The following is a 12,744-nucleotide window of genomic DNA, read 5'->3' on the forward strand; positions in this document are numbered from 1 at the left end:
GTGTTGGGCTAAACTCGGGTTCCAGCTAGCACCGACTACCTGGACCCAGGTCCGCCCCCACGTGCAAGAATAAAAGTAATCCCATCACTGTTTTATGAAAATGTTGAAAAATGATAAACAAACGTCAATTGTGATGGATTGTAGAATTTTTTACTAAAATTTTGTGGAAACACGTAATGATAGTGGAATTCATTATAATAATTATAATAAAAAATAAAAAATTATTATTTTTTAGCTGACACCCTGACATAGTACTAACTTATCATCATTTTTTTTCATACTATTTATTTATTATATTATATTGTACTTGTCAGTCAATCATTTGATGTAACATAAAAAATAAAATAATAAAGACTGAGAAATAGAATTTTTAATTTTTCTAATCTAAGATACAATGCTCATGCAACTAGCAAGGCGATCGATCATTGTCGTCGACAACTTCTAAATCCAATGATAGTCCGGTCAAACCCTTTATGGCATTGTGGATTGTTCTCTTAATAGCAACAGCTAGCGAATGCACGAGTTCTTTCATCTTTGGCGTGTTGCCATGCATTGCCCTAGCTGTATTATAAGGAAGCTTGAGAGGGACAATCGGACACTGTAGTAGATGAAATGTAAAAGCGCCAGTGCGTAGTGGGGCCGAATGCATGATCCAAAATTCCCAGGCTCGCGGTAGACAATGGCTCAGCACTCTAATCCCAAAAGACATAATATATGATTGAGATTGAGATTGATTTCATTGGAAATTGGGGACCCTTTTTCCTTCAACATTATCTGGATTTTAGATATTATTTATGATCAGTATCTCTTCCAAATTGCCAAGTTGCTGATCATGACCTTGTTTCTCTTGGTTCGCTCCCCATTGTCTAAATCTCAACTGAACGTAGATAAGTTTTTATGAAATATTTTTTCCCACTCCTTTTTTTATGGTCATCATGTTTTTCATATTTTTCCGTCAGATTCTATTTAAGGTTGTGTTTGGATCACTGCACTATTATTTAATATTTTATTATTATTTATTATTATTTTTTACTATTATTTAATATTTTATCATTATTTTTTTCTTATTTTTCTATCATTATTCAAAAATCATTTAAAATTACCTTAACACCTAAACGTAGCCTAAATGAGTTATTAAGAATGTGATCCATGTCTTTGTATTTGATTACGTATTTATTTATTAAAATAAAAAAAAAAAAGGTGTAGTCTATATACATCCAACTTTTCAAATAAAATAAAAAATCAATTATTTTAAATCTTAAAATAAAAATTATATTATAATAATATTTTAATTTTATAATATTTTTTATTTAATATTTTTTCTCTCATTTATCAAAATTTAATAAATATTTATCTCGAATTGTTTCATTATTATTCACAAACTATCTTATTATTATTTATAAAATTCTCATATCATCTTATTCAGCAAGCATCTTCTAAATCTACACATTTTAATATGTAATTTATAGGTAGAACGGATTTAGAAAAAAAAAAAAAAAAAATTTCTAAGCAGAAAAACCAATTTCTTTAAAAAAAGCTAACTTTCTCTACTGAATACGCGTTTTTTAATGGTATAATTATTGCTTGCCTTTGCCCCAAAGTCATAAAAGCGTCAATTTTTAAAGTCATAAAAGCGTTATTTTTTTCTTTTTACTTTTTTAATTTTATAAATAAAATAATAGTAATATGATGTATAGTCATTTTTATATATTTTTTATATATTTTATTATATTAATTTTTTAATACATAATCAATCATAAAATATATAAAAAAAATACACAAAAATAATTACATATAAAATTTTTGATAAAACAAAGCATTTGGATAATTGATATAAAGTACGCACTTTTTAATACGACATTACAAAATAAATCAACTAAAATTTGTAATTAACTCTAACGTAATATTATTGGTAGGGAATGTTCCACGCGGCAGACGGTTAACCTCATACCTCAGAATCTCAGGAAAGGGTACACAGCTTCATGTTACTGTGGTAGCAGGACGCATGGCATGCTCTTCGTAACTGGACACTCTCTCCCTCTCGCGAAGACACACGCTTTCGCTCACACGTACCTCACCTCTTCCCTCTCTCTCTCTCGTGTATGTCTAGTCTATATACATACAGTCTACAGACATCTTCTTTTGGGTTGTACTTGGCTTGTTAGAGTACTGTGTATAATAAAGGAATTGGCAGAAGGAAAGCAATTCCCATGTCTATGGGGGACAATAGGTATGTGGGTGTCCCCCAATCGTTCTCCTTGCTTATTTCTTAATTTCGTTGCTTTTGCAGTAAGTTTTCCTGACTAGCTTCTGAAACTTGCATTTCTACAAAACTAAAATGGTGTTCTTGTTTGATTCTCTCTTGATTTCTAAAGGTTATGGCTTTACTATTGAACAAGAAGCCAGAGAACCCGACTTGATCATCATGTAATATATCTTCTTGTGAAGGAACTATATTTTAATTTTTAACTTTTATCTCCAAGACAGTTTAAGAAAATTCCCTTGGAGTATTTTGTATCTAGAGTCTACAGTGGGCCATGCTAGAATGGAATCGTCCTAGTTCTGGGAAATCAAGATGTGATCTCTCTATTTTGCAGATCAATCACAGTATGTTGCTTCATTTCTCATGCTCACAATTCCTTTCATTTTTTCTTTGATTAATGATTATTGTTCCGAGGCAAATTATATCTGCATATGCATCTTATGTGCACGCATGCATACATATACATATATGTATATATTTGTGGTTTTATGTATTTTATTTTGAAGTTTTGGCAATGAAAGAATAGGTTAGGCATTCCTTTCATATGCAAAAATATTACCCGACGATATCTTAATGCAGCTGATGTCACCATGTGTCCCAAAACCTTAAGCTGGTGGGATTAGGTAAATTTAATTTTGTAAATTTTAAATTTGAGAAATGCTTTGGCCACATAAGAATTTCACAAAAGTAAATCCACAAATTGGTGTAGTACATCATATTATAAAGTTACTTTTTACAATATCTAACTTATCAAATAAAATTATGTTAATTTGTGAGTTTACTTATGTGAAATATCTTTATGTCTGTAGTACTTCTTTTTATATTTTATCCGTAACACTCTTGTAGCTGTCATGGGCATGCTCTCAGTGTTTTAGTGAACGCAGTGTTAGTACTAAAGGTTTGGTTTTCTGGTTCTTCACACAGTCAATTCGTCATGTTCTTTCACAATTTGATTACCAAGTACAAAACCAATAACTAAAATTTAATCAGCAATCGGTGATGACAGCTAGCCCCAAACTTCCAAGTACTAGCAATACTTATTAGTATATGCAATATCTTCGGAAGTTGTGGACATCTTGCAAATATAATCTTGTCCTAATCGAGTTGCAAGGCCAAATCTCTACGTTTTACTATCATTTTACTTTTGATTTATTTACCTAGGTCTTTCTGCAGCAAAAAGATAATCTTATGTTATTCCCTAAATTTCGTCTTGCAATATTTAGGGATATCACAAGCTCAATGTGTAAGTTCAAAGTTATGTCTTTGTCTATTTCAAGGCGTGCTCACCATAATGAAAGCTGAATCGTAATAACTCTTCATTTTTTTATGTTCGAATACTTTTTTACCTTGATGCGTCTCTAATTGTATGGGAAAATAATTTCATTAGGGTTTCGTGAAGATTGCTTCAATTATACTGAGTGAAACAACTCTATAAGCATAAAGCCATGGAATGATAGAAACTGCGGGTCAACATAGTGGGAGGACATATTGAATTTTCATTGCCTAAAGTTAATATTATGTTCATCATCAATAACTGTTGTTAAGACCATCACTTTTTGTTTGCAGAAGCACTCTGGTGATATCTAAGCTAGTCTATTGAAGTTGTTCTACTTGAAATGGATCTTGCTATTTTTAGCTGTACAAATTCAACATGTTTTCAATATGTGGTTGAGAGGATTCTAGGACTTAGAATGCCAATTCCTACTGTCATAAGTTTCTAAGATAACATTGTGTCCTATATTATATCGCAGTCAGGTTAAGTTTGTCGGTATTCATGACTATTATTACATAATTCACATGTGCAGTACCATGGAGAAGCCTAATCCTATCCCAGTTAGCATCTCAGCATCACCTATTAAGGACTCCATCCAACCAAAGATTAATATGCATGATGAGAACATAGAACCAGGGGTTGATTTGAGACTTGCTCTGGGTGATTCTAACCAGTGCACTCAAAGACAACTGAAAGATGAATCAGATGCAGGTGCAGGTACAAATGCTGGTTCAAGGATAGACATGACACTTGTGGCCTCTGAATTAGTCTGGTCTCCACATGAGGGTTTGAGTCTCAAATGTGCTGATTTTGGCTTTGCCAATAAAAAGGGCTCTCTTATGTGGGGTGCAGGACCAAGCAATGTGGCTTTTTCGCTGCCTCAAAACATTACGAGCGAGAGGTCCACTACTGGCAAACCAACAGATGTGGAAGTCATTACACAACAAGCAGCATTTCATGCAAACAGTAAACTTTCTGGTACAAATACTATAACTAGATCCCCTGCAAATGATGCTGATATCATGCTGGGATGTGGACCAAATCATGTAGACGAGACAGGTAAAGGAAAAATGTTTTTCTTGTTAACTTGTCTGGAAGGGAAGGTTCATGCTAGGCCTTTAGTCTAAATTTGCTTAGTGAACAAGAAGATTCTGGTTAGTTGTTAACTGGTATAACGATGAACGTGAACCTATCCATTCCAATCGTCTATCCTATTAAAGCCTGTCTAACAAAGCCTGGGGACTCCGTTTGGCCGGACCCATTGAGATTTTTTTCTAGCTTTATATGTGCATGCTGCTCTCTTTCCTCTTTGTTATGCAAGAGAGAGTTCTTGGAAGCTCATAGAGCCGAAACTGGTCAATGCTTTATGTTTTATAACCGATTAATTCTCTTGTTCTATAAAGGAATACAGACAGGGTTCTATACTCTCTAAAGGAACGAATAAAAAAAAGCACTTGCTATGCTCCCAAAAACACACAAGCACTGCAGACTGTTTTCTTTTACATGTAAAGTGAAAATTTTCTCTTATATTTTACTTCTGTCCATTTTTTCATCGCTGACATGGTATGACCTGCTGATTTTTTACCTACAGGCAAGGTAAATGGAAGGAATTTTGATTCTTTATCTATTAAAACGGATGAACCTAAACCTGATGTGATGGTAAATGAATTGTTCACAGCGGATCCTACTGGTGGAGGCAGAGATCTTGGAAGTGAGCAAATATTGGGTATGAATATTGTTTTGACCTCTGATGTTCACCCTGGGGATGAATGCAATGCTTCTGAAACTCCAGATAAGAATTTTAGGTCCCCAGGCAGAAGGCCTCTGGCAAAGCCAGAGCAAACTGCAGAGAATGAATTACAGACTCCAATTTGTGAAAATGATTGTGGTGGAGCTGCTGAGATGGTAGAATCAGAATTTGCTCCCAAATTAGAAAACACTTTTAAGCATTATGGAGCAATACGTCCTAGAAACAAATATTTTCCAAGTAACCTCTCCCCAACTAACAACAGAATCTATAGAAATCAAAGGAAAGGTAAGGAAAAGGCTGTATCTGATGGAGATGTTAATGAAAGATCATCAAAGGAAGGAGATGATAGCCACGAGAGTGTTGAAAGCTGCAACAGTGCTGGGTTGCTATCAAGTGGCAAGAAGAGGCAGAGCTTTGATGAACACTTACTTGTTGGGAGTAAAAGAGTGAAAAATCAAATCCAAGAAACACCCAGTTCAGCACCCTATATTAGACAAGATAGCTCCTTTATGAATTGGATATCAAACATGATGAAGGGCTTTTCGAAACCAATTCAAACTGAAACAGCTTCTCCTGCTCTTGCTATTGCACCTCCTGATCTGGATCTTCCTGATCAGAATCCCCTCACATGCAACAAGAATCAAGATCCAGTGTTAAAAAATATTGGTTTCCGATCAATCTTTCAGTCTTTATATGGTCCAAAAATGGAAGGAGAAACATCATTGAATAGAGCACATGAAAAGGGGGAAGGATCTAAGGAACTTGAGCTGGCTAACAAGATGTGTATCATTAATACTACTCCAATAGCCATTCAGGGAGATGGTGATAACATATGCAAACGATTTCTGCTTCCAAATGAGAAGTTTGAGGAATCAATATCTGGAAATGGAGCAGCTTTGGCAACCCAGCCTAGAGTTTTTCCTGTGAATTTTGCTCCCGGTCAGGAAAATAGCAAGACCATTTCCAGGGAGGATAAAAATTCATGCAGAGTGGAATCGAGTAAGGAGAAAAATGTAATAAGCTCCAATTCATCTCTGGGTAAAGATAAGACTAAGAGTGGTGAGAAGATTGCTTCTGATGCACCATCTGAAGGGAAGACCACAAACGATTTTAGCTACAGAAATGATCCTATGGGAAGCTTGTGGGTAACTAGGCTTTGTTCAAAAACTTGTCGCCCTGTACTAAACTTGGGTGATCACAACCCGAGTATTGGTGTAGGTCTTGACAGCTCCAGTGATTGCATAAGGCTTCTTCCTCGGGCAGGGAATCATAAGGGTTTTTCCAAAAACCACAATGGTGTGGCAGTGAAGGAGAACTCAGTTGAAAACCCAATGCTTGCTTTGGGTGAAGAATCACAGAAGTGTCCTGCTGATACCGAGGCTATCATTGGTTCTGAAAGGATCAAATGTCACAATAGTCAGAACTCTGCGTATAAACTGAACCTAATTTTGCCTTCCCCAAAATTTAGAAGTTCAGAGGCAATGGCTTCAATGTTTGCAAGAAGATTGGACACCCTCAAGCACAGCATACTATCAAATGTAACAGATAATGCAAGTCGAGAAACTACAACCTGTATCTTTTGTGGCATAAAAGGCCACTGTTTACAAGAGTGTTCTGCAATAAAAGAAAGTGAGATTGAAGATCTTCTGAGGAATGTCTATACATATAACGGGACTGAAGAATGGCCTTGTTTATGCATTAAATGTTTCCAGCTCAATCATTGGGCTATTGCATGTCCCAGTGCTTCCTCAAAAGGGGAACATCAAACAAAAGGCGGTGCTTCTTTGGTTGGTCCTAGCAAAATGCAGCATAACGAAAATTTGAAGCTGCTAACTGGTTGGGAGAGACCATTTCAAGATTCTTGTGATGGGAGTTATCTTAGAAAACCAGAACATGGTAACTGGAAACAGAATGAAACAATCACCCCTGAAAAAACTGGAAATGCAAATTCATTGACGAAATATATTGCTTCAAGTTTTGGGGGAAACTACTCAAAAGAACAAAAGATCATCCCTGTCAATGGACAAGTTTCAGATGTACCGAAAGGAATCTTTGATGCCATAAAAAGCCTTCGTTTGTCACGCTCAGATATCCTAGAGTAAGTGGACATACTAGAACAATATATCACCTGCAAACTTGTGCTCTTAATTACTTGTTTGACTGGAATTGCTTCTATACAGCAGAAGTAACATGTTCAATTACACTTGATATTACCTCCAACACTTTGCTCATGTATTCAAGGATGGAGAAAAATTGAATGTTTACTGAAGTTTCCTTTATGGGATTAACTCTATACTGTAGTCCAACTATTGTTGTATGTTTGAGGCATAGGAGACTTAGAATCAACTAAATTCAACCCAAATTCATATGGTGGTGTTTTATACACTATGGAGGTAATATTTGCAATTCTTTAGAGTTCTCAGGATGCTCAGTTTTCATCAGTGATGTGGGGACACCTTTACTTGTTTTTCATTGCTCGTGTAGAGTAGGCAATAATTTCCTTTTTTTTTTTTCTTGAATTCATTTTTCTTCTTACATGAGATAACAGCCTATTTCATACGTGGAGGATTTGTGTGGAACCTTAGCTGTGTAGAGAAAAATTACATGTCTACGTGATTAATGGGACTTTAGAAACCCTGTTTTATAGTCTGAGGAATAAGTCCTACTCTACCATTGCAATGAAAAGCATTGGCTTCCAAAAATTCGTTGTTTTTTCTTTTCCTACCAAATTATTGAATGATTTTTTTTCAAATTTGGGTTTTGGGTTTATCTTGATAGAACTCAATTTTCTAGCAGACTTATTCTTTAGAAAGAAATCCTTACAAGGGATGACTTTTCTTCCTACGATAATCATCTCCATAATTGATACTCTCCATGTGCTTGCTAAGAGAATATTCTGTGTTGCATGGGCACCAGATGGATGAATTCCCATGCGTCTCTGTCACATCTTGATGGTTTTTTCTTGCGCCTGCGGCTTGGGAAGTGGGAAGAAGGACTGGGGGGAACTGGATACCATGTGGCCTGCATAACTGGTATAAGTTGAACTAACTCATGATTGTTAGTATGTTTTGATAACTAATCTATTTGATAATTAGTAGACTTTTCTATGTATAACAAATTTTTAGATCATCTTGATGCAATTCATTAAACCTTGACTTTAGCATGGCTCATTTTTCCTATCATTCCGTTCTTATTTTTCTTCTGGATGAGCAGGGAAGCAAAGAGAGAATTCACCCGAGAATGCCAAATATTCTGTGCGTGTAAATGTAGGTGGAATAAAATGCTTGGTCGAGAGTCACTACATCTCCAATCATGATTTCCTTGAGGTAATAGTTTGAGTAGAATTCGTCATTTCTTGCAGTGCAGTGTTTGTATGCCTTTAAGCTATTAGTTTTCAGTTTCAATTGTTATTCACTTGTTTATTGAGATCTTGCGAGCTTGATGTCTTTTACCACATTCTATAACGTTTATACATCTATTACTTTGAGGTTGTCTTCCCACATTGAAGAATCCACGCTGATATGGCCAAGTGGCAGTTCTATTCTTCATTAAATAGTTGTGAAGTAACCCTGCTTTGATTTCAGGGAGCACATGATATGACAGCTTTATCTTTTTAATCACCACTTTCAAGTTCATTGGCAACTCACAAATCACTGTTCCATCTGGAATTCTCTTTCCATCTTTGTTTGTATCCATCAAATATTTGATTCATACCAAATACACTGGCAATTAGAAATTAAAGTGAAATGCGAGATAGTAATTTGAAGAAGGTTGCCGATTCATGCCTGCTTTCGTAAATTGCTGATTCACGTTCTCTTTCAAGCTTTCAATACCACTGCAATGGTGAAATCCCCATCACATTTTGCAGGATGAGCTCATGGCATGGTGGTGTGCAACCTCAAGGGACGGTGGCAAGATCCCATCTGAAGAAGAATTAAGAGTGAAATTCAAGAAAAAAAGAATGTTAGGCTTTTAGGAATCAAGTGATCTCGGGAACCATCTTTGTAAAGCCTCGGGCGATTAAAATTCTAGCCCACACGAATACAGAGCGAGAAGCAATTGACCAAAAACAAGCCTTGTATTTTGTATATAAAATTTTGGAAGTCCTTTCATGTTTGCATGCATAAAGCACATACGTGTAGCTGAAATTAGGATATTCTATTTTTTTTGCCATCTTGAATTGATGAAGAAGAAAAAGAATTTTGATTTATTTAAGGCCAAGATAGTCACACTTCTCTTTTGCCGATTCCACTGCTTCGAATGTTTATGCTGCCTGAACTGCAATGAAATCAGAAAGGGTGCTGCTAGTGGGCACTCAAGGCCTAGCTTGTTCTTGGCACCCAAGGCCACTAACATAGAACGATTCCAAGCATAATAGTTATCCCCAGTTAGAGATTGTATAACAAGAATAGCACCTGGATTGTCATCATTTTGTAGATGATACTGGACGGATCGTCTGAGAGATTAGAAGAAGAAACTGAAGAAGTTGCTGCCATTATCAGAACAATATTTGCTCTGATTACTGATACCATATCAAAGGAACAAAGCAACAACTTTATGTTGATATTTGCACAATTCACTGTTGTAAGTATCTTTTTTTACTAGAATAGACTTGAAATAAGTTTTTTTGCTCATTGAAGTCTAGAAAATAAAACCCCTCAATTATTTTTCATATAGATCACCAACTTTAGATGATTTTTATTGTATTTTGACTTTAGATTCTATATTAAGAATATTATATAGCAAATAATTTTGAGATTCATATTAATAAGTTTATTATTTATCCTAAATTTTTTTTATTTAATTTTGATGAGACCACATTCTTGAAAATAAATTATATACATAAATTATACAAAATTTTGAGTCTATAGAAAAAAATTAGAGAGATATTTTTAAATATATTAAAATTTTATGAAATTTTTTAGAGCATATAGAGATTATAAATCTTTTTAAGAAATCATTTTCTATATTTATAAAATAATGATTAAAAATTAGGATATATTTTAATTTTTCAATTTTTTTTAGTAAAAGTAGGTCCGCCTCTCACCTCTGACTGGAGGAAACTTTTTCGGTTTACAATATTGAATTGATTTTCCTAAAATAGTCTACCAATTTGTTACGAGAGCTAGCAGAAACGAATGGATGGATGGATGAAGAATTTGAACCTTTTGCATAGATTATTCCGTGAAGCTGTTTTGGAAAGCGAAAGCTTCTTTTGGACTTTGGTCCTCTGTTTGTCGGACTGATTTTTGTGTCGTACATTTCAACCTTTTATATATATATATATATTTATATTTTTAAATATGTTTTTTTTATAAAAAAATTATAATATTATTAAAAAATAATTTTTTAATTATTAAATAAATAAATAAATTTAAATAAAAATATATATCACCTGTCAAAGCATTTTCATTGAAATATCTAGTCCTCCGCTTCAATTCTGGATTTCAGTTCGGAATCTGAGTATACTTATATCGTCCAAGAGTTTATTGATCTGATCATTACTATCGTTGAACTGGAAGATGAACTAAACGGTATGTGGGCCATCGCCAATACGTAGTTCATGATGTTGTGCTCTTACCTAGAACTTGTGCATTCTCCACAAGCAAGCTGCGTGCGTGCGTCATCTAGCTGATCAAAGGCGCTGTGATCAAATGCGCATTTACTTGAGTTTCTGTCCATTAAAATCGACAAAAAAAAAAAAAAAATCAAAACTTTTAAATTAAGAAAAAATAAAATTGGATACCAGATTTTAAATCTGAGTTTATGCAGATTTTCCTATAAGAGTACTCAGTACTGACCCGAATTTGTTTTGGACCCAAAAAAAAAATTCGGTTTAAATGAACAGAGCTAGATATTTGAAAGTTTCAACACGTGTGTACGTACTCTTTTAACCTTTCCTCCTCTCCTGGATCTTTTCCTTCTTTGGGGAAAAATATTTAAGATGGGTAGCTGAAATGTCAGTTTAAAAGGAGAAGGGAGAGGGCAAACCAACGTGGAGGCACCCTTTTTTTTTAATTTCTTATAAATAATTTAAATTTATTTTAATATTTAAATATATTTAAATTATTAAAATATATCTAAATTTATTTTAAATAAATTTTATAAAATTCACTCTACTATCTTAATTCATTATTATTTATAAAAAATTTAACTTATTTTAACTTAAGTCAGTATCTAAATGGAACGTTATCAGACTCAAGTCATGCGAGATGGATTTTCACCCAAGGTAATAATAAGATTGTATTTGATCGTAGAACGAAAGCCGTTCATTTCAAATAAAATATGAATGAGATTTATTGTTTTTTAATTTATAAAAATAAAATTTAAATCTATATTAATTTACTTCATGCATTTTAAAATAAATTTATCTCAATAAAAAAAATTAAATTCTTCTTAATTAAACTCATAAAATACTATTTTTTTATAACTCAATTAAACTCCTATCAACGTCCAGACGCAGCATAAAACACCTTTTTTAGGATGAGTCTGAGCAAAACTTGGACTTCAGCTGCCTCCTTCTTGAGCGACTAACTCCTCTGAGTTTCAACAAGATGCAGCTCGGTAAGCCATCTCTCTCTCTCTCTCTCTCTCTCTCTCTCTCTACGAAGTTTCCATTAAACTCCCATTCAGGTGGTGATCATGGCAGAGTTGTAATCAAGCACATCCTTGCTGCCTCTTTCTTTGGATTCATAGCAGCCGTGGCCAGACGTTTTCACCGACCGAGGTCTAAACCGGACAGAGATGAAAATGTCATTCCACGGTTAGAAAGGACAGAGTGTAGCCGTGTCGGAAAGCTCGAGAGATTCTCACATTACGTTGGTAATTACGCCATCCACTAATTCAGCTACCCTAATTATTGTGGTTGGGGGAAAAAAGAGAATAATTTACGTACTCTTATTTTTTATAATTATCTGTTAAATGGGGATATTCAGATAAAATAAATTAGAAAATAATATCAATTTTATATAAATATCTTCTTTTTAATAAATAGTTGTAAAAAAATTATATAAAATGGTTTAAAAAATGGTTGTACGTGAAACGAAGTTGTTTAAGAAATTAACAAAGAAGATTCGTTAATTTTTGTTTATGGCGGCCTGGACAGTGCAGCTCGGCAAATGGGATTTCTAGATGCAAATGAGTGTCCCCAACTATGCAAGTTAGCTTATGATTATTTGAGGAAATCGAAAGGGTGCGACGATAGCATCTACGAATTTGTTGCTAACGAACCAGACGCGCAGTCTCTATGCTTGAAGTTGATTGAAGAGTTTGAAAAATGCATCCTCAGTTATTTTGCATTCCATTGGGGTCAAGCTTCTCTTTTGATCAGTCAGGTATTACTTCACAGTTTCAAATCAAACAATAGGTCAATGACTCAATTCTAAGCCCGAGTTTTCATGGCAAAAGTTCCAATAAAAAAAAAAAAAAAAAGAGCGAGAGGAAGAGGTAGATAGCGAA

At 34.4% G+C, this 12,744-nt stretch overlaps 2 protein-coding genes across 12 annotated transcripts in view; both read left to right on the forward strand.

The window, feature by feature from the left end:
• The first annotated feature begins 1,985 nt into the window (after positions 1-1,985).
• On the forward strand, positions 1,986-9,501 carry LOC122277512. Of its 5 annotated transcripts, none has more exons than XM_043087542.1 (7): positions 1,986-2,289; positions 2,488-2,607; positions 4,069-4,595; positions 5,128-7,384; positions 8,203-8,318; positions 8,500-8,612; positions 9,155-9,501. In XM_043087542.1, exons 3-7 carry the CDS (start codon positions 4,073-4,075, stop codon positions 9,260-9,262), a joined length of 3,117 nt encoding a protein of 1,038 aa, XP_042943476.1. In that variant the 5' UTR covers positions 1,986-2,289; positions 2,488-2,607; positions 4,069-4,072; the 3' UTR covers positions 9,263-9,501. The 5 variants fall into 5 exon arrangements, with proteins under 5 accessions (XP_042943476.1, XP_042943459.1, XP_042943467.1 ...); XM_043087525.1 differs by having other exon boundaries at positions 1,986-2,230; positions 2,376-2,607; XM_043087533.1 differs by having other exon boundaries at positions 1,986-2,230.
• Positions 9,502-11,734: 2,233 nt separating this feature from the next.
• The window catches only part of LOC122277547 (calmodulin calcium-dependent NAD kinase-like), a 19,670-nt gene continuing 18,660 nt past the window's right edge, over positions 11,735-12,744 (forward strand). For all 7 annotated transcript variants that reach the window (XM_043087575.1, XM_043087567.1, XM_043087613.1 and 4 more), the window contains exons 1-3: positions 11,735-11,850; positions 11,920-12,108; positions 12,397-12,620. In XM_043087575.1, the coding sequence (XP_042943509.1) occupies positions 11,841-11,850; positions 11,920-12,108; positions 12,397-12,620 (423 nt within the window). In that variant the 5' untranslated portion in view covers positions 11,735-11,840. The remainder of the gene's footprint in view (positions 11,851-11,919; positions 12,109-12,396; positions 12,621-12,744) is intronic.

Source organism: Carya illinoinensis, chromosome 1 (assembly GCF_018687715.1).
Source record: "Carya illinoinensis cultivar Pawnee chromosome 1, C.illinoinensisPawnee_v1, whole genome shotgun sequence".
NCBI lineage: Eukaryota > Viridiplantae > Streptophyta > Magnoliopsida > Fagales > Juglandaceae > Carya > Carya illinoinensis.